The sequence below is a fragment of the Penicillium psychrofluorescens genome, assembly GCF_964197705.1.
Source record: "Penicillium psychrofluorescens genome assembly, chromosome: 3".
Lineage (NCBI taxonomy): Eukaryota > Fungi > Ascomycota > Eurotiomycetes > Eurotiales > Aspergillaceae > Penicillium > Penicillium psychrofluorescens.
The window spans coordinates 4,230,368-4,253,000 of NC_133441.1; the positions used below are offsets into that span (position 1 = coordinate 4,230,368).

Sequence of the window (22,633 nt, forward strand, 5' to 3'; positions counted from 1 at the left end):
TTTGATCAGAGTGCTCAGTCAAGCCTCCCAGCTCGAATTTGGTCTTCCCCGTCTCCCTGGATGACCCTCGGCCCCGTCGCAGCCCTGTCCGACCGGAGAAGCCAGCTGGGCCCGACCTTGGCGCAAGCATGGCGGACGATATGGCGAGCCACTACCAGATGATGGAGGAGTTGGGGAGTAAGTGCGACCAATCTCACAAATATTCAATCCACTAATGTGTTGACAGGTGGGAGTTTTGGGGTGGTGTACAAGGCCATTGACCTTTCCACCGGGGAGATTGTCGCGATCAAGCATGTACGTCAGTTCCGACCGGATGGGGGTACAATGGACTCATTTTCTGGCAGATTGATCTCGAGTCTAGCGAAGACGACATCCAAGAAATTCAGCAGGAGATATCCGTCCTGGCCACCTGTGCCAGCTCCTTTGTGACACAATACAAGGCCAGTTTCCTCAAGGGCCACAAGCTGTGGATTGTCATGGAATACCTCGGAGGGGGATCCTGTCTGGACTTGGTACGTGTAGATGCCTATCCGCTAGTTTCACTACTGTCACTGACACGCACCCAGCTCAAACCAGGGGTTTTCAACGAAGCACATGTGGCCATCGTCTGCCAGCAGCTCCTCCAGGGGCTCGATTATCTCCACACCGAAGGCAAGATCCATCGCGACGTCAAAGCCGCCAATGTCCTACTCTCAAACATGGGGAAAGTGAAGCTGGCGGACTTTGGAGTCGCCGCGCAGTTGGTCAACATCAAGTCACAGCGCAATACCTTCGTGGGAACACCGTTCTGGATGGCGCCGGAAGTAATCCAGCAGGCTGGATATGACTTCAAGGCGGATATCTGGTCATTAGGGATTACCGCGATCGAGATGATCAACGGCGAGCCACCACATGCCAGCACCCACCCGATGAAGGTCCTTTTTCTCATTCCGAAGCAGCCCGCTCCCAGGTTGGAGGGCAATGAATACAGCAGTACATTTAAGGACTTCATTGCGCAATGCTTGACCAAGGATCCGGACCGCCGGCCTAGTGCGAAAGAGCTGTTGAGACACAAGTTTATTCGCAATGCAGGGAAAACCGAGGCTCTGCAAGAGCTTATACATCGCAAACAGGACTGGGATGCCGGTCGAGGGGTAAACAAGGATGTGAAGTACTATGCAGAGTCCTTGAACACCATGACCAAGCCCGAATCTGCTGATGACGACGATTGGGTCTTCGATACCGTCAAAGCTCCGAGCATGTGGGTTCCCAAGGGCACCGACTGGACGACCTTGGATGAAGAGGACGATACCGATCCGGCCGAGCTGTTGAAGGATATGCAAATCTCTGTACCTCTTGCCAAACCACCGCCACCACCTAAACACCAGCCCAATTCCACCGTCCGACGAGCACCGGAGGCCGAGAGGAGCCCTTCCGTGCGCCGGGCCAACACCAAGCGGCGATCCAGCGGTGTCAAGCAACCCTTGGGGTTGGACTTGAGTTTTGGCAATAGCCCATCGACTGTTCGGCAATTTCGTCGTGTCTCGGACAAGGTCCCCAACGATGCTTCCAAGGCCTCGCAGGGCTACGATGAGAATGTCAGTCCGAAGGTTCTCGCGGCTGAATCGACCAGCAAAGAAGCTCAACTTGGTCGCCGCGCATATGGCAAAGCTATTGGCCATTCTTGCCAAGAGATCCTTTCCACAACCGGCGATGGCGAGAAGCGGGAGGCCATCTCCCGGCTGGCGGAGGCGTTCAGTGATCTGGAGATGGTCGATCCGGAGGGTCTTTACCACATCATCCGGACCATGAACGAGAGACTGCAAGCGTAGGCCTTGCCCATCCGATCTCAAGACACCCAATGCTAATGATCTACAGTGACACCCGGCTTTCGGCTCTCATCCCTGCCGAACCACCATCCGATTCCCCCCAGCGGCCGCGTCTGGTCCTGGCCCAAAACAACCCGCATCTGAAGAGCCACCGGCGCCGACAGTCGTCTCAGATCACCGAGCCCTTGCCCCAACCGCCATCACTGTCCAAACTTCCCGGACAGCACGTGTCGGGCATGGAGCATACGAAACAGCTCTCAGATGTGCTCTACCAGCGCTGGTCAGAGGGCCTCCGCAATCGGTGGCCTGGCATGTAACACTTCTTGTCTTTCATTCGTTGTATAGACCTTTTTTTGGGGCTTGTTTGTATAACACTCTGCCTTTTGCCCTCCTCCAAGCCTCGCATCCTTGGTGTCCCTTCGCTTGTTACTTTCTTCTCGGGTCATGGAGTTCTCACAATCTGTGCGGGTTTCATTTCTGGTGTAATATCATTGCTACGTGCAGGTTGTCTTCTCGCACTCATCATATAGCCTCTAGCCTCTCTATCTGATCTATTCAAGTAATCTCTGGACTATTTCTCACTATAAAAATTAGTGTAATCACAGCTCAAGCTTGGCAGGCGAGCTCTTTGCTGCTTCTGACCTCAAACCTACCTGCTACAGTGCAGATTAAAGACAAAGTTATGCGTAGTATTCTTGTCAGGAATAGGTAGTTCATAATCACTGATGAATACAACAGAGCCAATACCTAGATAAAGCATTTTTTCTATATGGTATTACTCAGGTCTATGGAATCAACATGGCCTATCAAGGCCTAGAAACCTCCACAGGTAGTCACAGCCCTAACAATATTTACGCCTCAACGAAAGCCAAAACCTCCTCCACGAAGCTTTCGGGATTCTCTTCTGCGAGGTAGTGTCCACTGTCCTTCACAGTGCCAACCTTGACGTTCTCATACATCTCCTTCGCCATGCTCTCCGCCTCCGAGGCAATAAAACTATGATCGCCCGATAGAATCATAGCGCGCACTTTCACCTTCCCGTTCTGCTGCAGCCATTCCCGGTTGTGCTTCCCATCCTCCGTGAATGCGCGATAGCTGAGGAAGGCGCATCGCAGAGCATCGGGCACCTGGTACTGCATCGTGTAGAAGTCCAGGACCTCGGGAGTGAAAACGGCCGAGTTCTGTGTCAGTCGATCGTAGAAGTGCTTCAAGTACATCCTCTCCCGGCCCTGTACGAGCGCCACCGAGAATTCAGGGTTGTGGCTTTGGAAATCAAAGTGCCAGAGGGTCTGCGTGTGCTTGATCTTGTCGAATAGCGTGGTTCCGGGAAGAGGGCATTCCCCCCAGATCACGCTGGCGACATGGTCTGGGAATTGAGAGACGTAGGCGTGGGCAATGGTGCCGCCAATATCGTGCCCGACCACATGTACCTTCTCCGTGACGCCGATATGCTTGGTGAGCAGGTGGAAGATATCAGTCGCGAGTTCTTTCTTGGTGTAGCCGGAATCACCCAAGGGGTGGGAAGAGAAGCCATGTCCTCGATAATCTGGCGCGATGACGTGATATCCAGCTTGAGCGAGTGGCTCGATAACGAAGCGGAATTGATGCGAACTCTGGGGAAAGCCGTGAATGAGGAGGATCGTTCCTTTCTTCTCTTGGGCGGGTAGGCATTCTTGGTAGTATAGCCTGACTTCGGGGTCTTCTCGGTTGAGATGTGTTTGACGATGCATCGTCTTAACGGAGTTGTGAGAGGCCATGGAGGGCAGCTTCAAGGGGTTTTTGGTGTTTTTTTTTTTTTTTTTTCGAAAGTAGATTCGAGATCGCTCTTGGAAGGTAATCAGATTCTGGAAGACTTTGGGGTGGAATCCAATCATATAATTGTACCACGGAGATCACGGAACACCACTCCGAGCCCACTTCGCAAAACTTTTGAATCAACAGATTCCACCCCAAAGGCGGGGATAGGCTGTCAGATGTCAAGATGCTTGCGGAGTGCGATGAGTAGCGCGAACACTAAACAGTTTTACCAATTAACCACTTAACCGTTTTACCAATTTACCGTTTCTTCATAACTTTCGAGTTATGTACTTGTCTGTACATCCCGCAAGCATATTTGTCTCACCCCCACAAGGTCTTCCCTGGTACCGGGGCCGCGCCAGGCTATCCCCAGACGGTTGTGGGGGTAAGCGTCGACTCGAAATTAGACGCCAACGGAGGCCAAGTGTGGCTGCTAAAGCGCCGCTGATTTAAGCGTTTAACAGCTTTATCCATGTCCAGGCGTTTGTTATCGAAGGAATAATCATAATTTCTTGGAAATCGCGCGTGGCCGGATCCAGATCTACCGCGATTCTTTCCATCCAATAGAATCTCTTTTTTGGAGTCGTTAAGTCCGTTTCTACTTGTCTAGGATGAAACCTTCTCCGGCCGCCCGAAATCGATTTTCTATAAACACTGACTCCAGGTCCATCTCTCCCCAGACCCCACGTTTTCCATAGTGAGCTGTACCGGCCGAAAAAAATCGCACCGTAGACAGCCAATATGGGGTTCCAAGCATGGCGGAGTATTCCTGGGAAGCTATTGCTCCTCATGCTCAACCTTTTTTCGGCCACGGCTTTGGTTATCGAAGGTTACAATCAAGGTGCGTATTGAAAGCATGCCTCCTTATTGCCAAGCTGATTGTTGTCGTTAGGTGTGATGGGCGGTGTCAGTAGTACATCGGATTTCATTAGAGTCACTCAGATTGGCTCAGACGGTGTAATCACCAACCCGACCAAGCAAGGGTTGGTCATATCAAACCAAATTCACTGGTTCCTATCTGACCGTTTTCTAGAGGAATTGTCTCCGTTTATTATTTCGGCTCCATGTTTGGATGTTTTGTTGCTGGATGGTTCGGTGACAATTATGGTCGAAAGAAAGGTGTCTGGCTCGGCTCGGTCTTCGGCATGCTCGGAGGAGCTCTCATGGCTGCCAGCCAGAGCAGTGACATGTTCATCGTGGCTCGAGTTATTGGGGGCATCGGAATTGGATTCATCAACACGATTGTGCCACCATGGATCTCGGAGCTGGCAAGGGCTCATAACAGAGGCGTGAATTTCGCTTTGGTCTTTACCTCTAACTGTGAGTGTCTTCTTCTTCCACTTGACCCTCCCAGTAGCTCATCGTTCTAGATATCGGTATCGTCATTGCCTACTGGATCAACTACGGTGTTGGAAACAACTCCGATGAATCCTTCAAGTGGAGATTTCCGTGAGACATCCTCCTCCACTTTTCACAAGACTATTGCTAATACCATAAAGACTGGCTTTCATGACGGTCCCCCTCATCCTCATCGCCACTACCGTTGTGTTCTTGCCAGAATCGCCTCGTTGGCTCATTGCTAACAACCGTCGGCAAGAGGCTATTGACGTTCTAGCAAAGGTTCGTGGAGATCTCCATCACAACGATCCTGCTCTTGTGGCGGAAGTGGAGCAGCTTGAGGCCGTTGTGGAGGCATCCCAACACAAGCGCAACCGCATCTGGAACATTGCCTTCGGGCGCTATTCCGGTCGACTCCACCTCGGTCGTCGAGCCTGGATGAGTTTCTTTACACAGCAGATGTTGATGTGGAGCGGTATTATGGCCATTACTACCTACTCAGGGGAGCTCTTCAAGCAGGCCGGTTTCACTGCATCCAAATCTGCATGGATGTCCGGTTTCTGTAACACGTTGTGTGGCGTTTTCGGAACGTTGGCAGCTGTAAGTATCCCTTAACTACGTGCCCAGGAAAGTGCATTATGTACTAACATAGCATAGACTCTTGTCATCGATCGCTTCGGTCGAATCAAGAGTATGTTGACGGGATTTTCGTGCCAGGTCGCTGTTCTCTTCATTTGCGCTGCTTCCGTCAAAGCTTCCAAGGACACAGATAATTTTTCCAAAGCTGAGAGACTCGGTGTCGTGTCTGCCTCCATGTTGTTCATCTTCTTATGGATCTTCACCATGGTGAACCCCCCTTCCCTCCCTTCTAAGTGTACGGATCGGTTTCTAACGCGTCCTAGTTCATCATTGTGCCATGCTTTTTGTATGCCACAGAGATCTGGCCACAAGAAGTTCGGGCTCAAGGATACGCCTTCGCAATCTTTGGATGGTATGTCATATCCTGTACAGAATGGGTCGATACAGTGAACTAACGACGATTTTCAGGTCTGTGGGCTCTGGCCTCACAACTTTGCTCATCCCCATCATGTTGGAAAATATAGGATACGGAACCTTCATCCTTTTTGCCTGTTTCAATATCAGTAAGCTGCTTGCCGCCATTTTTAAGTACATACTAACGATGGTCGATCAGTTGCAATACCTGCAGTGTATTTCATTTACCCTGAGACCAATGGCCGCTCTCTTGAAGAAATGAACCTGCTCTTCGCTTCCCCTTCGCTTCGGGTTAGTGCCAACAAGCGCGAGTACGACAGAATGCTTCGTGCGGCTGGTGGTAACATCGCTGTCGCCGAACGTCGTCTGTTTGACAGCGTCGACGCCGAAGCCAAAGCCATTGATGACAGGGCCAAGACATTGAACGCTGGCGAAAAGGGAACGGCAGAGTACTCCGAGGCCACTGTATCAACCTCGGAGAATTAGAGGGTGGGAGCGGTTGGTTTGAGATATTTGTCTCGTTTCAATAGTATCAAAGCCCGAAAGGCCATACACTTCTAGAAGTTATAGAATCTTGTCTTGTCTCCATAGTCAATTTGTACATAATCCTTGCTCTATCTCTGTGGGTGATTTGTATCTAAACTTGTATTACTAGTCAAGAAGCATGCCCAGCTCAAAAAAGATCCCGGAACTTCCACAGAGAACGTGCCCTAGTAGGAGCAATGTATGGCTTGTAGGGAGCTGATAAAGAACAGTAATTGCTGTGATTGCCGTTGAAGGAATCTCGTGAATTCCTTCTTGTACCGCTGTTGAGATCACCCCATTTATCTTAGAGCACATATTAAAAGGCTTATCAGGAACAAAAGTTGTAATTTTATAAAACTATGGCGCCCTCCTGTCTCTGCACCTCTCAATGATCTTCCTCGACCCTAGATGAGGAGCAACGGAGCAAGTCCGATTGTAGATCGGCGGCTGATGATATGTACTTTACTCCACTTCCGAGAGTGTACCATCCTGCTTGTCAGCATGGTTGTTATAATGCAGCCTGTCAAACTCCGCCTTTGTACGGTTATAGTTCGCTTCTTGCTTCCAGGTGAATGGCACGGGTGACTCGAACAGCCAGTCGATAGACTCGAGCGAGCGCTTTGCTGTCTAGAATTTCGCATTAGTTGAGAACACACAATGCTACCAGGGAAGACAAGTACCTCGGGCCAGAATAGGTAAACCAAGGGGATCCAAGCAATATTTAATGCACCGTAAACGTAGAAGGTCTTCTCGTGGATCTGGCTGAACATGACCGGATTTGCCAGAATGGAAGAGCCACAGCCAATCGCCCATCTATGGAAGAGTTAGCTCGAGCACTAAGTTCATTGAAGCTCCTGACATACCCTGCAACGCCAAAACCGTTTCCAAAAGCCCGGTTGGCGACTGGGAAAATCTCAGTTGGATAAACGAAAGGTACCCTGCGACAATATTAGCAAAACCCCTTGACAGTATTAGGAGAAGGCAATGGAAGCATACATGAGCCACGTAGAGCTATAAATCAGAGTGTATAGGAAGATCCACAGGACACTGACAGCACCGTACTGCGCAGCTTGGTCGGGCCGCTCAACAAGCAGCTTGTCGAACCCGCCAGCCAAGAACATTGTAACGGCGATACCAGCAGCCCCGACGAACAAGAGTTTCCTTCTTCCGAATCTGTCGATTGTTTGGGAGGCGATGAGGGTCCCAAGTATACCGACTGTGTTGGTCAGAGCACTGAGCCAGCCAGCCTTTGTTGTGCCGTACCCGGCTTGCGCGTAGATCGTGGGCGAGAAGACTGTGATTGCAGTGATGCCGTTCCATTCCATCATAACTTGAAGCCAGAAAGCCAGGTTTGCTCGAAGAGGCAAGTGAAGCTTGCCCGACGCGCTGCCAAAAAACAGAGAAAGGAAATTACCCTTCTGAGCCAGAGATCTCTCGGCCTCGACAACATCAAGAATCTCGTTATACTCCTGCTGAATTGCTTCAGCACTGGTGCTATTGCCACCTCTCAGAGCTTGAAGAACTTCCAAGGCCTCTTCATTGCGATCTGCTTTGATAAGCCATCGCGGGGATTCGGGGAGGAACCAAATCGCGCACGCGAGGATTATTGCCGGTATGCACTGGAAAGCAAGACAGAAGCGCCAGCGAAAGCTAGGACCAACGCTCTCGCTGGTAAAGCTGAGTCCAAAGGAGAGCCAGTACGCAATTGAAATACCGATATAATTAGCCAAGAACACAAGGCAAATGAAGGCTCCTATACAACGGTTAGCGATTGCAGTTGGAGAGAGGTGTGTAGCTGCTCGAACCTCTTGAATGGCTCTGGGCAACCTCGGCCGACCAAACTGGAACGATCGCATTCAAGTGGCCGGTACCCATGCCCGTGATGACTCGGGCGCAAATGAACATGTTGGCGTTGATGCTGCCCGCCTGCAAGGCACCTCCAAGCAGGCAGTAGCATGCCCCCACGAAGACGATTTTGATGCGACCCAGTTTGTCGCTTAACCAACCGCCCAAGAAGCATCCACTAGATTCATTAGTCGTGAAACGGGTAGAGGGCCAGAGGCAATTATCTCACAAGAGAGCACCCAAGTCTAGGATCATGTCAGTCAGTGATGCCGGTTTCCTTGTCTAATCAGCGCACTCACAGTAGACCGCTACCAGACCACCCTGCTTGGTTGGTTGAGTGACAGTGCCATCTCCAGGGCCAATGTTCACCACCTTCTGGTAGTCTGGAGAGCCATTCACACCTCCCATGACACCTTGGTCATAGCCTTCGAAGAAAATCGCAACAGCAGCGAAGATGTTGATTGCGAAAAGGACGGTCCGAGGCGACCAATTGCGCCAGATTTTGGTTTGAACCGCCATGTTTGGAGGTTGCGGAATTTGGGCCTTGTGAGAGAGATGAAGCACGAGAGGTGGATCGGCAGGGAGATAAATACCTCCAGCACATACCGTCATCCAGATCACCATGGGTCATGCAGGTACAAATCCCCGTGGGAAAACCCCGGTGTATCCACGCCCCCCGACTGCGTTAACCCCGGGTAAAAGTTTAATTAGATGTCGTCAGATACGCCTGCTCGCTCGCTTACACGCTTGAACGCTTATTTCCACTCGGTGGTGATTCTTTGGCTTTTTTGGGCCCAAGGTTCATGCGCCTTGAGGCTGAATGAGCAGATGGGAGAGTAGGAATGGCATGATCGGATAGCAGTCATACTGTCAGTCCCGGAATCCTGTGCCTTCTCGGCATTCGGGTCGCTGGCCGGGTTCCCTGGCCGGGTTCCGGAGATGTTTCGTCAAACTGGCCGGCTGCGGATCACAACCACCGATTAATTCAAGCTTCTAGGCGATTTGCCAGGGCTGCGTAGTGCGTTCCTCCATGCATGTGCACATCCCCCGCATGACTTCCCCAGAGCAACTCTTTTTCGCCGCTCGCTGACCTTGGAGCTCGCGAAAGCTTCGGCGCTTAAATGGTTAAACGGTTATAGTGATGGTCCAATGGGGGCCTGTGGGCCAAGAGCAAGAATCCTGTCCAGCAGCGCCGCCAAAGTCTGCACTAAAACTGCTTTTGACATTTTTGCCCTTGTGCGTTCATTCGCTTCCTATGGATTTTGCACTATAACACAGATTGCCGGACTAACCCTAGAAGGTCAGACTTCCTTTATCTTGTGATTTGGAGTAAATTCAGCCACTACTATCTGGGTAATGATTGGTCGATCTGTCATCCGTTTTCTCCGTCAGTCATTCCCAGAGACCAAGGGATGAGTGCATACTGTCTCGTTGCTACCGAGCATCCGAAGAATTAAAACGCAGAGATCAAGGCAAGTGGTGACATCACCCTGTTCTTAATTCAAGTTCACTCCACCCCCATTCCACACGGATCCTCCGGAGTCGTGAATTATTACCGCCGCCCTCGAGATCTGGAAGCTTGATCCACTAGCGGAGAACCGAACCTAATTTGAGTGTAGACCTTACTAGTGCCTTGGCGTCGGGTGGTCCTCTTTGGGTGGTCACTGCACTATCATCTGTAGCCGCTGCCTGTCTCGGCCGATCATTCCTCTTCTTTCTGAAGACTTTTCCGACCCCTGTGTACCTCCCAAGTTGCGCAGTTGATTCATTCCCACGAGCGGGTTGCCCTCCACTCATTTTGCATCAGCGCCTGTATCGAATATGGAGAACTCTTTCTTCCGTGTACAACAGGACAAAGATGGACGTTGGTTCTTCGTCGATCCATCCGGCAAACCCTTTCTCTCCATTGGCCTGAATCACGCGGACGAGTCGAACCTCAAGTATGACTTTAATGCGTCAATCTGGGATCGCAAATATGGCTCAAGAGCGTCCTGGATACAAAATGGGGTTGTCAAGGACTTCCAAAAGTTCGGCTTCAACACGATCGGATGGACACAAGAATATATCGGCGGCGACTGGGGGAAGGCGTTAGACTGGCATGGGGAACCCATAGATCTACAGCACAGTCTGTTCCCCTGGAGTGCTGAGGAACTCAAGAGCACTGGGATGCCATATGTTGTTCAGCTTCGCGTCATGGAATTTGAGGATTGGAATGGAAATCCCATCTTTCATGATGTGTTTTCCGAAAAGTTTGAGGTGTGGTGCAAATACCTCGCTCGAAGTGTATGCTCTCAACACAAGGACAGTACCAATTTGCTAGGTTACTATTTTGTTGATATACCTGCTTGGATTCGGCACGCCTCTGGGGCCGATTTCCCGCAGCTGAAAGATCTGAGCAACTCCGAGAGGGCAAAGAAGGTGGGCGAGATTGCCGAAAAGTACTATGCGACGATTGTGGGAGCGATCAAGGAGCAGGATCCAAACCACCTCATTCTCGGAGATAGGTACAACGGCAACAAGGGGATCCCCGAAGCCGTGCTCCACGCGATGTCAAAGTATGTCGACGTCCTGTCTGTCCAGTACTTCGTGGAAGCGCCGACTCCGGTAGCGCGAGAGAAGATGCGACACGACCTGGAAACATTTTCACAGCAGTGTGGCGGGAAACCAGTACTACTGGCTGATATTGGCAACTTCTGCTGTACGGAGAAGAACCCAAAACGGACAAGCGCAATCAATGGACAGCGGGAACGCGGGGAGGACTACGTCGCCAGTCTGGCTGGGGTTCTGCAGGAGAAGTGGTTCGTGGGCTGGCACTGGTGCTCATATATCGAGAACGTTGCCAGAGGATGGGGGTAAGTCTGCACCTAGTTCTATCGCATGGGATATTGACATTAATCTTTTGCAGAATCAAGGACCCCTATGATGAACCATATACCGAGTTGACGGATCAGATGACTACTTTCAACAACTCGGCTACGGATAAGTGGTTGCAGCGATCGTAAAGGGACTGTTGAGCAGCTTTGGCTTTTCCATCTGTTTTTTTATTGCTCAGTCTATCCCGGCTATTGCGTTTAAATAGATCTTGAAGATACTCGGTCTAACTGAATGTAAGCTGTTGTTCTTTCGTATCTTGTTCATTTGCACGTTGATGTAATTTTATTGTTTGTCTTTTTGCCCTTGAGCGCTCATTGTGATCTTGCACCCTTATGATGCTCTTGATTTTCCGGAGTTGAAAATGGATTGTAAGATGGAGAATCGCTATCGATATCATAGGGTCATTGTAGCAAACAGAGAACTGATCAAGTCAATAAAAGGCTGCCCCGAAATAATATCTCAATCATCTCAGCCAACCCAAATCGAACTCCTTGACTCAAAGAACCTATAATCACAAGAAGGTTTCTTATATGAAGTTGCTTCCTAATTTTGGTTAAGATTGACAAGACTTGTTGCCTTCGTTAAACACCCCACTGTGCTCGCTAGATTTCTATGTGTGGGTTTGCTTTTAATTTACACAAATAATGGTTAAATGGTTAGAAACGTATTTGAAATGAAAAAGAATGAGAAAAAAAAAAGGTAGGATAGCATGTCCTGGTTTCGATCCAGGGACCTAATTGTAGAGTTAGTGTTTGTTCAATTATCTGATGAACAAAGTGGAGACGTACCTCCGGGTTATGAGCCCGGCGCTCTTCCCCTGAGCTAACATGCTGAGATGGGTACCGGAATGTCCATGTTTTGCAACATGACCAACCGCAGACAAATGTATACTTTATTACCATTAATACCTTTATTATGAAACCACATACAACACGTCAATTTAGTCTAGCGATACCGCGCTTAATGTTATCGCGTATACTACGCACTCCTATTATTTTCTTTCTTAGTTTACTCAACAACCATGCGTCGGTTTGGACCGAAATAAGTGGGAATTCGAAGGCTCACTAATGAACTTTCTAGTCTAACACGCTCCACAAGTATATATGCCCTTAAGCTAGGCTAATCGCCTACTAAAATCGTAGGTGATTTAGGCGTTTCCTATATGACTATAAACCGCATATGCGATTGACTCTAAGGGCGCGTAGACGTTAAATCTCGCTCTCGTAGCTAGCATGCGAAAAGTGTGGAACGCCATGTGATACTGCATTGAGTATAATCCGTCAAATGCATCATCAACATGAGCCGTATGAGGATCCTGATACTGATCTAATCTGTCCACATTGCGGAGAAAAATTCAAACAAAAATATCATCGCGATAGACATGCATCAGCAGCTCGTCCACAACACCCATCCAACATTAAAAACAGAAACAACCGGGCTGGAGCTTGATTGGGAGGGTGAACGCCCCATGAAAAGGTAGATAGAAACGCGCTAAGTGAGGTACTAAACTACGGACGTTATCAGCGACTGCTCAACCGCGAGCTTGGATAATGGTTTGCTATCTTACCTATAGTTGACTAAACAGCATGTCGGGCGTCTCCCTTGTATTGAACTTGATCTTACTAGGCTAAAGGGTCTAGAGATAGACATAGTCTACAAGGGCGCGATTTGTTGTTGGTACTCTGGCAACATATACCCCCATTGGTATAGTGAGGCAACAAACATACAACGCACTATCGAATAATCAATAGTTTAAATATCAGAGATCTTCCCCTAGTCGCTTGAGCCTCTTAGACGACCGGGGACATCAAAATGGCCTTAGACGGCTAGCAATTTCAGCTCAGATTAGGGTGGAAGCTACTAGACAAAAGCTAAAGCCATCAAGGAAAAAGGAAATGGAGGCTGTGTTTTTTGACGTAGGCTGGCTTGGCAGAATGAATTAATTAAAAGAATTTCAGACAACTCAAGTGACGATGCCGGAAAGTACGCTGTCGTTTTATAATATCTTTTGGTTGCCTACTTGTTCGAAGTAAGAAAAAAAAGGTAGGATAGCATGTCCTGGTTTCGATCCAGGGACCTGATTGCAAAGTTAATGTTTGTTCAATTTTATGTTGAACAAAGTGGAGACGTACCTCCGGGTTATGAGCCCGGCGCTCTTCCCCTGAGCTAACATGCTGGGATGGGTGAAACAGATTCCAAAGATGGTCTGAGGATCCTTTAGATCGAAGTCTGCTTGTGGACCGGCGGGTATAATCCTGTAGGGCTGTTCACGATATGCAGTTTCTGCGATGCGATATGCGATAACGGAAATTCCCTGCGAAATCGCATCGTGAACAGCCCTATAGGCCCGTGGGTCACGCTACACATAGAATGCGAGGACCTTGACCCTGAAAATGACCGCTTATGAGGCCAGAAAAGGCCTCCTTTCCGCTCTATAACTTCTCGCGTTAAGCCGGCGCGTAACCACCTACCAGCCGAGTAGCGCTACTATTCTACACCCGCCAAGCATTGTTAGTCAATCGATCAATTAATATTACGGCATGAATAGTTCTATAATCGCCCCTAAAGTCGGACCCCCAACCCTCAAGGGGTAGAGGCCGAGTTGAGCGGGTCGAGCCGTGAACAAAAATGGTGATGGGTATTGTGGACGGCCAGAGTGGGAATGTCTCTGGGCCCGGGGAGGGAGATCTGGAGCCGTGCGAGTGATGCCGGCGGTAATACGCAGAAGGAGCTTTCGCCGTGGAATCTCCGAGGAGTTGCATAGAACGGATTCGGCAGGACAAGGAATTTAACTGTGGTCCGGGTTGACAAGAAACCAAATCTATTTATACACTTGATAAACTCTCGAACTAGGGCAACACAATGTACTTTTCCAGGTGCTTGGGGATGGCGCTTCGAAGGTTCTTGCTCTCCAGCCAGGTGTTGGAGAACAGCCGATCAGCATAGCGGTAGGCACCGTCGCACAGAATCGTCACGACGGTGTTGCCCTTGCCCATCTTCTCGGCGACCTCCTTGGCCGCCACCACGTTCAGCGCGGAACTGGCACCCAGGTACAGACCCTCCTCGTCAAGGCAGCGGTAGACCATTTCGATCGACTTTTCGTCACTGATGGTCAAAGAGCCATCGAGCAGGTCGATGTCGGGCTTGAGGTTCTCCGTCACCCGGCCCTGACCGATACCCTCGGTGATACTGCTACCGGTCCGGTCAATCAGCTTCCCACCACTCTGGATGTAGCTGTGTAGCACGCTGCCCGGTGGGTCAGCAAGGAAACACTTGACGCGGCCGTCGCTAGCCGTCTTAAGATACCGCGTGATACCGGCCAGGGTCCCGCCGGTACCGGTAGAACAGGTGAAGGCGTCGATTTTGCCGCCGGTCTGAGCCCACAATTCTGGGCCGGTGGTCTCAATATGCGCTAGGCGATTGGCGATGTTGTCGAACTGGTTGGTCCAGACGGCATTGTCCAGGGCCTCTGCATGCCGCTTCGCCTGGTGGTTGTAGTTTTGCGGGTTGTCGAATGCCACCGCAGGCACCGGGTACACCTCTGCGCCCAACAGCCGGAGCAAATCGATCTTGCCCTGCGACTGCGTGTTGGGCATGTAGATCACCAACTTGTAGCCCTTGGACCGACACACGTGTGCCAGACCAATACCAGTGTTTCCGGCGGTTCCCTCCACCACCGTACCGCCTGGATGCAGCAGTCCCTTTTCCTCGGCGTCCTTGACCACGAACAGGGCCGCACGATCCTTCACACTGCCTCCCGGGTTCTGGAACTCGGCTTTGCCCAGGACATTGCACCCGGTCTGCTCAGAGAGCTTCTTCAATCGGATCAGCGGCGTGTTTCCAATTGCTTAGCCCAGAAAGTCAGTTCAAAGCATGTTCAAATGGGGTTCGGGAGACTATACCTTCGGTCAGTCCATTGACGACACCCTGCACCGTGGATACCCGGGTATTGTACAAGGTAGATCCCTCCTGAGAGGCGCGAAGGGCCGTAGTGCCAAACCGGCGGACACTTTGACGGAACATCCTGATTGTAGTCGAGGGATTGTTCTCAAGTCCATGAGATGACCGGCCTCGGAAAGACGTCATTAGTCAGCGCTGCACGTGCCCCTCGTTGCCCGTTTGGGCTGTTTGTTTACCGCCCGCACTTTCCTCCCGCAACTCTGCGATGCGTCTCGACTCGCCCTGATCGAACCCACCAACACACACGCCTTGATAAGAATGCCAGGCCGAGTCGCTCGCTCGACTTCCGCGACAACGCGACGGTCTTCAGCTCAACCCTCCGCGTCAGGCCGAGCTCCGTCCGTGACTCCTTCGGCCGCGATTCCCGATGAACCAGCGATTCCAACATCATCAGCCACGCTGCGCCGCGATGTGTGCTCTATATTTGCCGATGCCCAGCGCTCGACTACGGGCCACCGGAAACTGATGGTGCGTCTGCGCAAGCTACAGGAGATTAGTTGCGGAATTCCCCAGAACAAAAACAATAAGAAGGGCCAGTCTCAAGAGCAGGACGAGGCCTTGAGCCCAAGCGAAGAAACCCTTGCCGAAAAGGAGTTTAATGTGGAGGTTGGTCGCTGCATGCTGCGAATTCTTCCGATTAAGAAGACCGAACCGGTCGGGGACCGCATCCTGCGCTTCATGGGCACGTTCCTCGTCCACGCGTCTGAGAAAGATGCGGAGATGTTTGCCGCAACCGACAACGACGACCATACGACACCCACTGTGCGTCTTACAAGTAGCCTGGTCAACCTGATGGTGCCTCTGCAGGCCGCCAAGGATAAGATGGTGCGGTTCCGCGCCACGCAGATTATCACGCACATTGTCAATTCGCTCGAATCCATAGATGATGAGCTTTATCACACAATTCGGCAAGGCTTGTTGAAACGGATCCGCGACAAGGAATCATCCGTACGAGTGCAGGCTGTTATGGGTCTGGGCCGCCTGGCCGGCAACGACGAAGACGAGGAAGGGCACGAGGACAATTCATCGGCGCTCCTCGACAAACTGATCGATATCATGGGGAACGACACCAGTGCCGACGTTCGAAAGACTCTTCTGACAAACCTCCCGCTCGCCCCCGTTACCCTTCCCTACCTTCTCGAACGAGCTCGCGATCTCGACGCGCCCACTCGGCGCGCCTTGTATTCTCGTCTTTTGCCCACTTTGGGGGATTTCCGCCACCTGTCCCTAGGTATGAGAGAAAAGCTCCTCCGCTGGGGTTTGCGTGACCGAGACGAGAGTGTTCGGAAAGCCACGGGCAAGCTGTTCTACGATCGCTGGGTTGAAGACTGCGCCGGTACCAATGCAGGCGTGGAGGATGGCTCTACGGGTCAGCGGTCGGAGCCGAATATCAATGCCCTTTTGGAGCTGCTGGAAAGGATCGATGTGGTCAATTCTGGAATGGAAAGTGGCATTGCACACGAGGCCATGCGCAGCTTCTGGGAAGGGCGTGCGGACTACCGGGAAGCGGTGGAATTTGATGAGCCTTACTGGGAATCTCTGACGGCCGAGTCATCGTTCTTGTTGCGGTCTTTCAATGACTTCTGTCGGGTAGAGAACGAGGGCAAGTACGACAGCCTCGCAGATGAGAAAATGCCCGAGGTCACCGCGCTCGCCTATTTCCTGTCGAAATACATGACCGAACTTTTGCAGCGAAAGAGGGTTTCTAAAGATACAGGAGATGCGAATGACGAGGACGCCGTGGAGCATGAATTCATTGTCGAGCAATTGCTGCATATTGCCCTGACCCTCGACTACAGCGATGAAGTCGGGCGACGGAAGATGTTCTCTCTCCTGCGGGAATCACTGGCTGTGCCGGAACTCCCAGAGGAATGCACCAAACTTGCCATTGAGACGCTCCGTTGCGCCTGTGGGCCTGATCTCTCCGGAGAAAGTGAATTCTGCAGTGTTGTGCTAGAAGCCATTGCAGATGTGCATGACACCATCACCACCGAGGACAGCTTTGTGTCCGCCAGATCAGAGATTAGCGACGACACTAGCCGCCATCGCTCGGAGACCCCGGGTGGTGAAGACGATGTTCCCTTTAACAAGGAAGAGGCCAAGGCGAAGGTCGTTCGTGAGATTGTCGTCAATATGAAATGTTTGCATATTGCTCAATGCATGCTTCAGAACGTCGAGGGCAATCTGCAACAAAACATCAATTTGGTCACCATGCTGAACAACCTCGTTGTCCCCGCGGTCCGTAGTCACGAGGCTCCAATCCGCGAGCGTGGTCTTTTATGCTTGGGTCTCTGCTGTATGCTCGATAAGGTATGTTGATATCCTGGACTTGGATGCCGACTTGCTGACCCTCTTACTCCAGACACTGGCGGAGGAGAATATGACACTCTTTATTCATTGCTATAGCAAGGGCCACGAAGGGTTGCAAGTGACCGCGCTGCAGATTCTCTGCGATATGGTGACCACTCATCCTTCGCTGCTTGCCCCAGTAACCCAGGCCGATGGCGAGACAATCACGCCTCCTGCGGTTCAGAAACCTTTGCTCAAGGTCTTTGCACGATCCCTCAAGGCCAACTCCCCGGCTAGTGTGCAGTCAGGCGCGGCCTCAGCGCTGTCCAAGCTCTTGCTCACCGGCACCTTCACTCCGTCTGGTCCCAACGTTCCGCCTGCCATCCAAGAACTGAACCAGACCGCCGTGGAGACGCTCTTACAGTCGCTTGTTGTGGCCTTCTTCCATCCTCGCACGAAAGAAATTCCAGCTCTCCGACAGTCACTGGCCTACTTCTTCCCAGTTTATTGTCACTCCCGCCTGGACAACATTCAGCACATGCGACGGATAGCCGTACCCGTGATCCGCGGCGTCCTCAACGCTGCAGAGGAGCATTACTCTCTCGAGGCTGAAGAGGACAGTGATGGGGAAATTGATGAGAGTCTCGGCGAACGTGAGGTCAAGGCGCTCATGACAGGTGTGGTGGGAATGCTGGCCGAATGGACCGATGAACGCCGAGTGGTTGGACTCGGTGGCGAGCGTGTCCTGGCTGGTGGAGCTCCCAACTCGACCGCGTGCGGCTGGGTACATCTGGCGCTGGTCAGGGACATCCTGGAGCGCGTGCTGGGTGTCAGTGCCAGCAGCAACCGCTGCTCCAAGGACGAACGCAAGCTGCTTCTGTCTCTATTGAGCAAGCTCTATATCGCCGCACCCACCGCTCCTCCCTCCAGGTCTGACCGTGCCAGCTCCCGCGCTCCCGATGGCGAGGACCAATTCCGCACGAGTACCCGCAGCTCCAACGGCGCCGAGGTCGACCCCGCGCATGCGGAGCTGGCGCAGGAGGTCAAGGAACTGCTCGACCAAACCATTGATGAAGGCCTCGCCGCCGACGCAGCCGGCCGCAACGCCCTGACAAAGACCAAGAACGTCGTCCTCAAGATCATGGCTGTCGCACAGGATGCGCGTGCCGCCAGCGCCCGCCCCCGTGAAGGCACCGAAGACGCAGAGAGCGACGCGGGCAGTGTTCGTTCTGCCAGCGTGCGCCGCTCCCTGGAACCGACCGGAGCTACTGGCCGGCGCCACGTTTCGGTCGAGCCCAGTATCATGGAGGAGGATGAGGAGGAGGAGGGCGAGAATGACACTAGCCGGGTGCGACTGCGGGCCGCTTCCCGGGGTATGGTCTCGGTTGAGCCCAGTATCATGGAGGAAGATGAGGATGACCATGACACCAGCCGGGGCACGGTGATCAAGGATGAGGTTGTTGACGAGTAATTATTCACGACATTCTGCTTTTTGGGCTCTTGGTGTTGGTTCCGGGGTTGGACAATGTGGGGGGGTTCTTGGATTCTGTACATGATGCGATGCTTCTTTCTTCCAGATGGAATGACATGGGTTCTATAATCAATTCTCATCTCACTACATCTCCCTGTCACTTTGTATAGTTGATTTCCACGTGGCTCCCATACGTGGTCGATCTGCTGCGTGTGTCTGAGACATTTACTTATTCAATGTTTTCTTCTCTACTGCTGCTGCTTCTGCTTCATCCAACCCCAGCTTCCCTTGGGCCTTCGGATCGAAGCGACGCCGACCCAAGGATAGCCAAGGTGGCCGACCGCGAATCTTTTTCTTTTCTTTTCTATTCTATGTGCCGGTTCCCCTTTTTTTAGTTTTTTTTTTTTCTTTTTTTTTTAGTTTCTCTGCATCTCTGGACGCGCCGCGTTGCAGCAATTCATTGAGTGGAGAATCCGATAGATTTCCATTCTGTTGATGATGACCAGATTTTCCCAATACTACATCCAATACTACATATAGTATGTACCTGACAGGTCTCCACCCCGACGGCCTCAGGTGCCGAGCGCACGAGGCGGGCCAGGCCGGAGAGGGCTGTCGCATTGTTGTAGAAATTGAAATGTGATTAACCGGCGCTACATAGTCAGACGGACAGGGATCTGGACCCGTTGGGGTTGCACGGTTTGCACGGTGGATACGCCGTGAAATGGAAGAATCGGGCACAGGAGACGGGGAGGAGGAAGACGAGCAGGAGAGAGTGATCATCAGGAGAGATTATTCTGCTTCAAATAGAGACATCCCTAATCGCGTCCACTGGTGAATTGCTGGTGGAAGAAACTTTTCCTATTTGTCCACGCTCCACCTTCACGCCAGCATCTTTTCTTCTCGCCCCCCTTTCCCTCTTCTTTCTCTCTTTCTCCCCGGGCTTCTTTCTTTCCTTGTCTTTCTTCCCACCACTCCCCTCCCCCGACCGGTCGTGATTGTCTCTTGCTGTTCCTGCAGAGACCATTCCCCCTTTCTCAGTCCTCCCCCCGGGCTTCCTCCCCCCTGCCGCTCCGTTGGCAGAAACAAGTCAGCGATGGCGGCCGTTGCAGCACCCACCCCCAAGCTGGATCGCTACATCGTCATCCACGTTGCAACCACTTGTGACGAGCATGGCGTCTATGTCACCAAGGATTCGGCAGAGGTGATTGAACTAGGCTGGATTTTGTTGGACACCAAGACCTGTGAAGAGGTACGCACCACTTCTCTTCCCCCGACACCCCCTCCCCCCCAACACAAATTCCGAGACGGAATTTTTAGGCTGACAGCCAACTTTTTTTGCCAATGGTTTAGTTGCACCGCGAAAGTGTCCTCGTCAAGCCCGTCAACACGCCTATTACGCCGCTGTGCAGTAAGCATCCCCCCTCGACGCCTGAAATTTTGTTGGGATCGGTCAATTGGCTGACACAGAAAAAAGCGAGCTTGACTACCCTGACATGGGAGCATGTCCGCTCCGCAGGAACCTTCCGTGATGCCATTTCCCGGCTCGATGCCTTCGCCCAGGAACACCTCACCAGCAAGCACCTGGAGTTTGCTTTTGTGACGCTGGACTCGTGGGATCTGCGGGTGCAGCTGCCCCGCGAGGCCCGCGACAAGTCCGTCGTGCTGCCGGCATATCTGCAGCACTCCCGGACCTTTGACCTGCGCACCGAATATCAACGCTGGCAAACCCATCACCCCGAGTCGCTGCCGTTCGGTCCCAGCTCGCTCTCCAACATCTGCGCTGCCCTCGAGGTCGAGCCCATCCAGTCCTCCGCGCCCATCAAGCACAATCTGCCCTTCCACCTGCAGGCGTTGGCTCCGGCCTCGCCCCGCCGCGCCATGGAGGAGTCCATCACCCTAGCCCGTGTGCTTCGCGGTCTGATCCGCAAGTCGCAGCCGGCCCACGAGCACCCGGAAATCCTAACCCGTCCCATGGATGCCCATGCCGACGTTCGGGCTTTCCTGTCGGAGCGGAGCAAGGTTCTTCACCTGAGCGGTCTGCCGCATGATACCACCCAGTCGGAGTTGGAGAGTTGGTTCACGCAATTCGGTGGTCGCCCGATCGCTTTTTGGACATTGCGGACACCGGACCAGCACAAGCCTACCGGAACAGGCTTTGCGGTCTTCTCGTCGCACGAGGAGGCTGCGGAGAGCCTGTGCATGAACGGCCGGGCGCTTAACGAGAAGGCCATTGAGGTTTCGCCATCCTCGAGCCGAGTTTTGGACCGCGCTGCGGAGATTCTCACTCCCTTCCCGCCATCAAAGAACCGACCTCGCCCGGGCGACTGGACGTGCCCGTCTTGCGGCTTCTCCAACTTCCAACGCCGCACGGCTTGCTTCCGTTGCTCGTTCCCCGCCATGGCTGCCGCTCCCGACCCAATGGGATACGGAGCTTACGGCTATGGCCCGCCATCGATGATGCCCCCTCATATGGGCCATGGCGGTGGCGGCGGCGGCGGTGGTGGTGGTCACGGCATGGGTCACTCTCGTGGCATGGGAGGCAACGGCGGTGTGGTTCCCTTCCGTGCGGGTGATTGGAAGTGCGGCTCCGAGGGCTGTGGTTATCACAACTTTGCCAAGAACATCAACTGCTTGCGGTGCGGTGCGCCTCGATCGGGCGCGGCAGTCGTGGCCGACTCGGCCTTCTCATCGCCTATGGAACCTCCCTCGGGGTTCAACATGGGTCCTAACTCGATGGCGAGCACCCCGGGCCCAGGTCCGTTCGCCTCGACCGCCGGCGGATTTGGCGGGTTCGGCCAGCAATTTGGTGGCCCTCCTAACAACTACGCACTACCCTCTGGCGGTCTGGGCAACGCCCCCGGTGGCTACCCGCCGATGGGCCAGATGAACTCTGGATATGGCTCCTCCAACACCTCGCACTCGGCCGCCTCGTTCGCGAACCCTGCCGCCCAGGCGGCGTTCAGCGGCGCGGACCACCACGGCATGCCGTCTAACAATGCTTCTTCCAACGGGGCATTGTACGGCTCCGAGGGAGCCGCCGACCCGTTCGCCTTCCTGTCGACTGGTCTCGGCGGCCTGACCGTGTCGGACGACGCGCACTCGCGACGAAACGGCGCCGGTGCCAACAAGTCGCCCGCGTAAAAAAAGACAAAACACAAACAAAACTCCATGAAATACTTCAAGCCCGAACCCAGCGGGTGGTCACATTTACGTTGTCGATATTGCAACCCTGCATTGTGGCAGGTATATGCGTTGGTTGATCTTGGTTGATACGCATTTGTATAAGGGATTCTGCGGTTCCGGTGCATCGGGTTGGGAGGAGCAGGCGGGTAGCGCGTCGACGGTTTTTATTTTTGGTCTCGCCTCGCCGTCTAGTTGGTGCGTTCCGGGTTGTTGAGCTGTTCTTCTCCCCTTTCTTCTTTTCTATCTGATTCTACATATGCAGGGCAGGGGAGCACACTGTCCCATGTCGCGGCATATTTGCATTTCTGTCTTTTTTTTTCTTCTTTAGATCTTTGGTCCTGCGTCGTCCCCGTTCTGCACTCTTTGGTCATGGGAAGCGTTGGGAGAATTTCACGGTCTTGATCTCTCACGGGTGGGATATACAATTGGTTCGGACTCCGTTGGGGGAGGTGTTGGGGATTTTTCCATTTGAGCTTGTCGAGATTCCGGCATTTGGGGAAAGGCCCAATCCGAGCACTGTGACTGTTACCAAAAAAGACTGTTCTGG

At 52.5% G+C, this 22,633-nt stretch overlaps 9 protein-coding genes and 2 non-coding genes across 11 annotated transcripts; 5 read left to right on the top strand and 6 right to left on the bottom strand.

The window, feature by feature from the left end:
• Positions 1-128: 128 nt before the first annotated feature.
• Positions 129-2,125, top strand: PFLUO_LOCUS5726 (uncharacterized protein; the record flags this gene model as incomplete). Its single annotated transcript, XM_073783200.1, has 5 exons — positions 129-177; positions 227-294; positions 345-512; positions 567-1,807; positions 1,858-2,125. The coding sequence occupies 5 exons, from the start codon at positions 129-131 to the stop codon at positions 2,123-2,125; spliced, it is 1,794 nt and encodes a 597-aa protein (XP_073639779.1).
• Positions 2,126-2,659: 534 nt separating this feature from the next.
• PFLUO_LOCUS5727 (uncharacterized protein) lies at positions 2,660-3,565 on the bottom strand (the record flags this gene model as incomplete). Its single annotated transcript, XM_073783201.1, has 1 exon — positions 2,660-3,565. One exon carries the CDS (start codon positions 3,563-3,565, stop codon positions 2,660-2,662), a length of 906 nt encoding a protein of 301 aa, XP_073639780.1.
• A 1,104-nt stretch (positions 3,566-4,669) lies between these two features.
• On the top strand, positions 4,670-6,422 carry PFLUO_LOCUS5728 (uncharacterized protein; the record flags this gene model as incomplete). The annotated part of the gene is made up of 7 exons (XM_073783202.1): positions 4,670-4,925; positions 4,976-5,054; positions 5,105-5,543; positions 5,601-5,789; positions 5,846-5,934; positions 5,991-6,085; positions 6,136-6,422. The coding sequence occupies 7 exons, from the start codon at positions 4,670-4,672 to the stop codon at positions 6,420-6,422; spliced, it is 1,434 nt and encodes a 477-aa protein (XP_073639781.1).
• Positions 6,423-6,923: 501 nt separating this feature from the next.
• Positions 6,924-7,231, bottom strand: PFLUO_LOCUS5729 (uncharacterized protein; the record flags this gene model as incomplete). The annotated part of the gene is made up of 2 exons (XM_073783203.1): positions 6,924-7,088; positions 7,142-7,231. 2 exons carry the CDS (start codon positions 7,229-7,231, stop codon positions 6,924-6,926), a joined length of 255 nt encoding a protein of 84 aa, XP_073639782.1.
• Positions 7,232-7,432: 201 nt separating this feature from the next.
• Positions 7,433-8,825, bottom strand: PFLUO_LOCUS5730 (uncharacterized protein; the record flags this gene model as incomplete). The annotated part of the gene is made up of 3 exons (XM_073783204.1): positions 7,433-8,007; positions 8,267-8,484; positions 8,602-8,825. The coding sequence occupies 3 exons, from the start codon at positions 8,823-8,825 to the stop codon at positions 7,433-7,435; spliced, it is 1,017 nt and encodes a 338-aa protein (XP_073639783.1).
• A 1,302-nt stretch (positions 8,826-10,127) lies between these two features.
• Positions 10,128-11,308, top strand: PFLUO_LOCUS5731 (uncharacterized protein; the record flags this gene model as incomplete). Its single annotated transcript, XM_073783205.1, has 2 exons — positions 10,128-11,158; positions 11,212-11,308. 2 exons carry the CDS (start codon positions 10,128-10,130, stop codon positions 11,306-11,308), a joined length of 1,128 nt encoding a protein of 375 aa, XP_073639784.1.
• A 577-nt stretch (positions 11,309-11,885) lies between these two features.
• On the bottom strand, positions 11,886-12,012 carry PFLUO_LOCUS5732. The gene has a single exon. It is a non-coding gene; the product is annotated as a tRNA-Met (tRNA).
• Positions 12,013-13,229: 1,217 nt separating this feature from the next.
• PFLUO_LOCUS5733 lies at positions 13,230-13,356 on the bottom strand. The gene has a single exon. It is a non-coding gene; the product is annotated as a tRNA-Met (tRNA).
• Positions 13,357-14,029: 673 nt separating this feature from the next.
• Positions 14,030-15,203, bottom strand: PFLUO_LOCUS5734 (uncharacterized protein; the record flags this gene model as incomplete). Its single annotated transcript, XM_073783206.1, has 2 exons — positions 14,030-15,027; positions 15,083-15,203. The coding sequence occupies 2 exons, from the start codon at positions 15,201-15,203 to the stop codon at positions 14,030-14,032; spliced, it is 1,119 nt and encodes a 372-aa protein (XP_073639785.1).
• Positions 15,204-15,398: 195 nt separating this feature from the next.
• Positions 15,399-18,900, top strand: PFLUO_LOCUS5735 (subunit G; the record flags this gene model as incomplete). Its single annotated transcript, XM_073783207.1, has 2 exons — positions 15,399-17,450; positions 17,503-18,900. 2 exons carry the CDS (start codon positions 15,399-15,401, stop codon positions 18,898-18,900), a joined length of 3,450 nt encoding a protein of 1,149 aa, XP_073639786.1.
• Positions 18,901-19,996: 1,096 nt separating this feature from the next.
• On the top strand, positions 19,997-22,044 carry PFLUO_LOCUS5736 (Asparagine-rich protein (ARP protein); the record flags this gene model as incomplete). The annotated part of the gene is made up of 3 exons (XM_073783208.1): positions 19,997-20,152; positions 20,254-20,311; positions 20,378-22,044. 3 exons carry the CDS (start codon positions 19,997-19,999, stop codon positions 22,042-22,044), a joined length of 1,881 nt encoding a protein of 626 aa, XP_073639787.1.
• Positions 22,045-22,633: the final 589 nt, after the last annotated feature.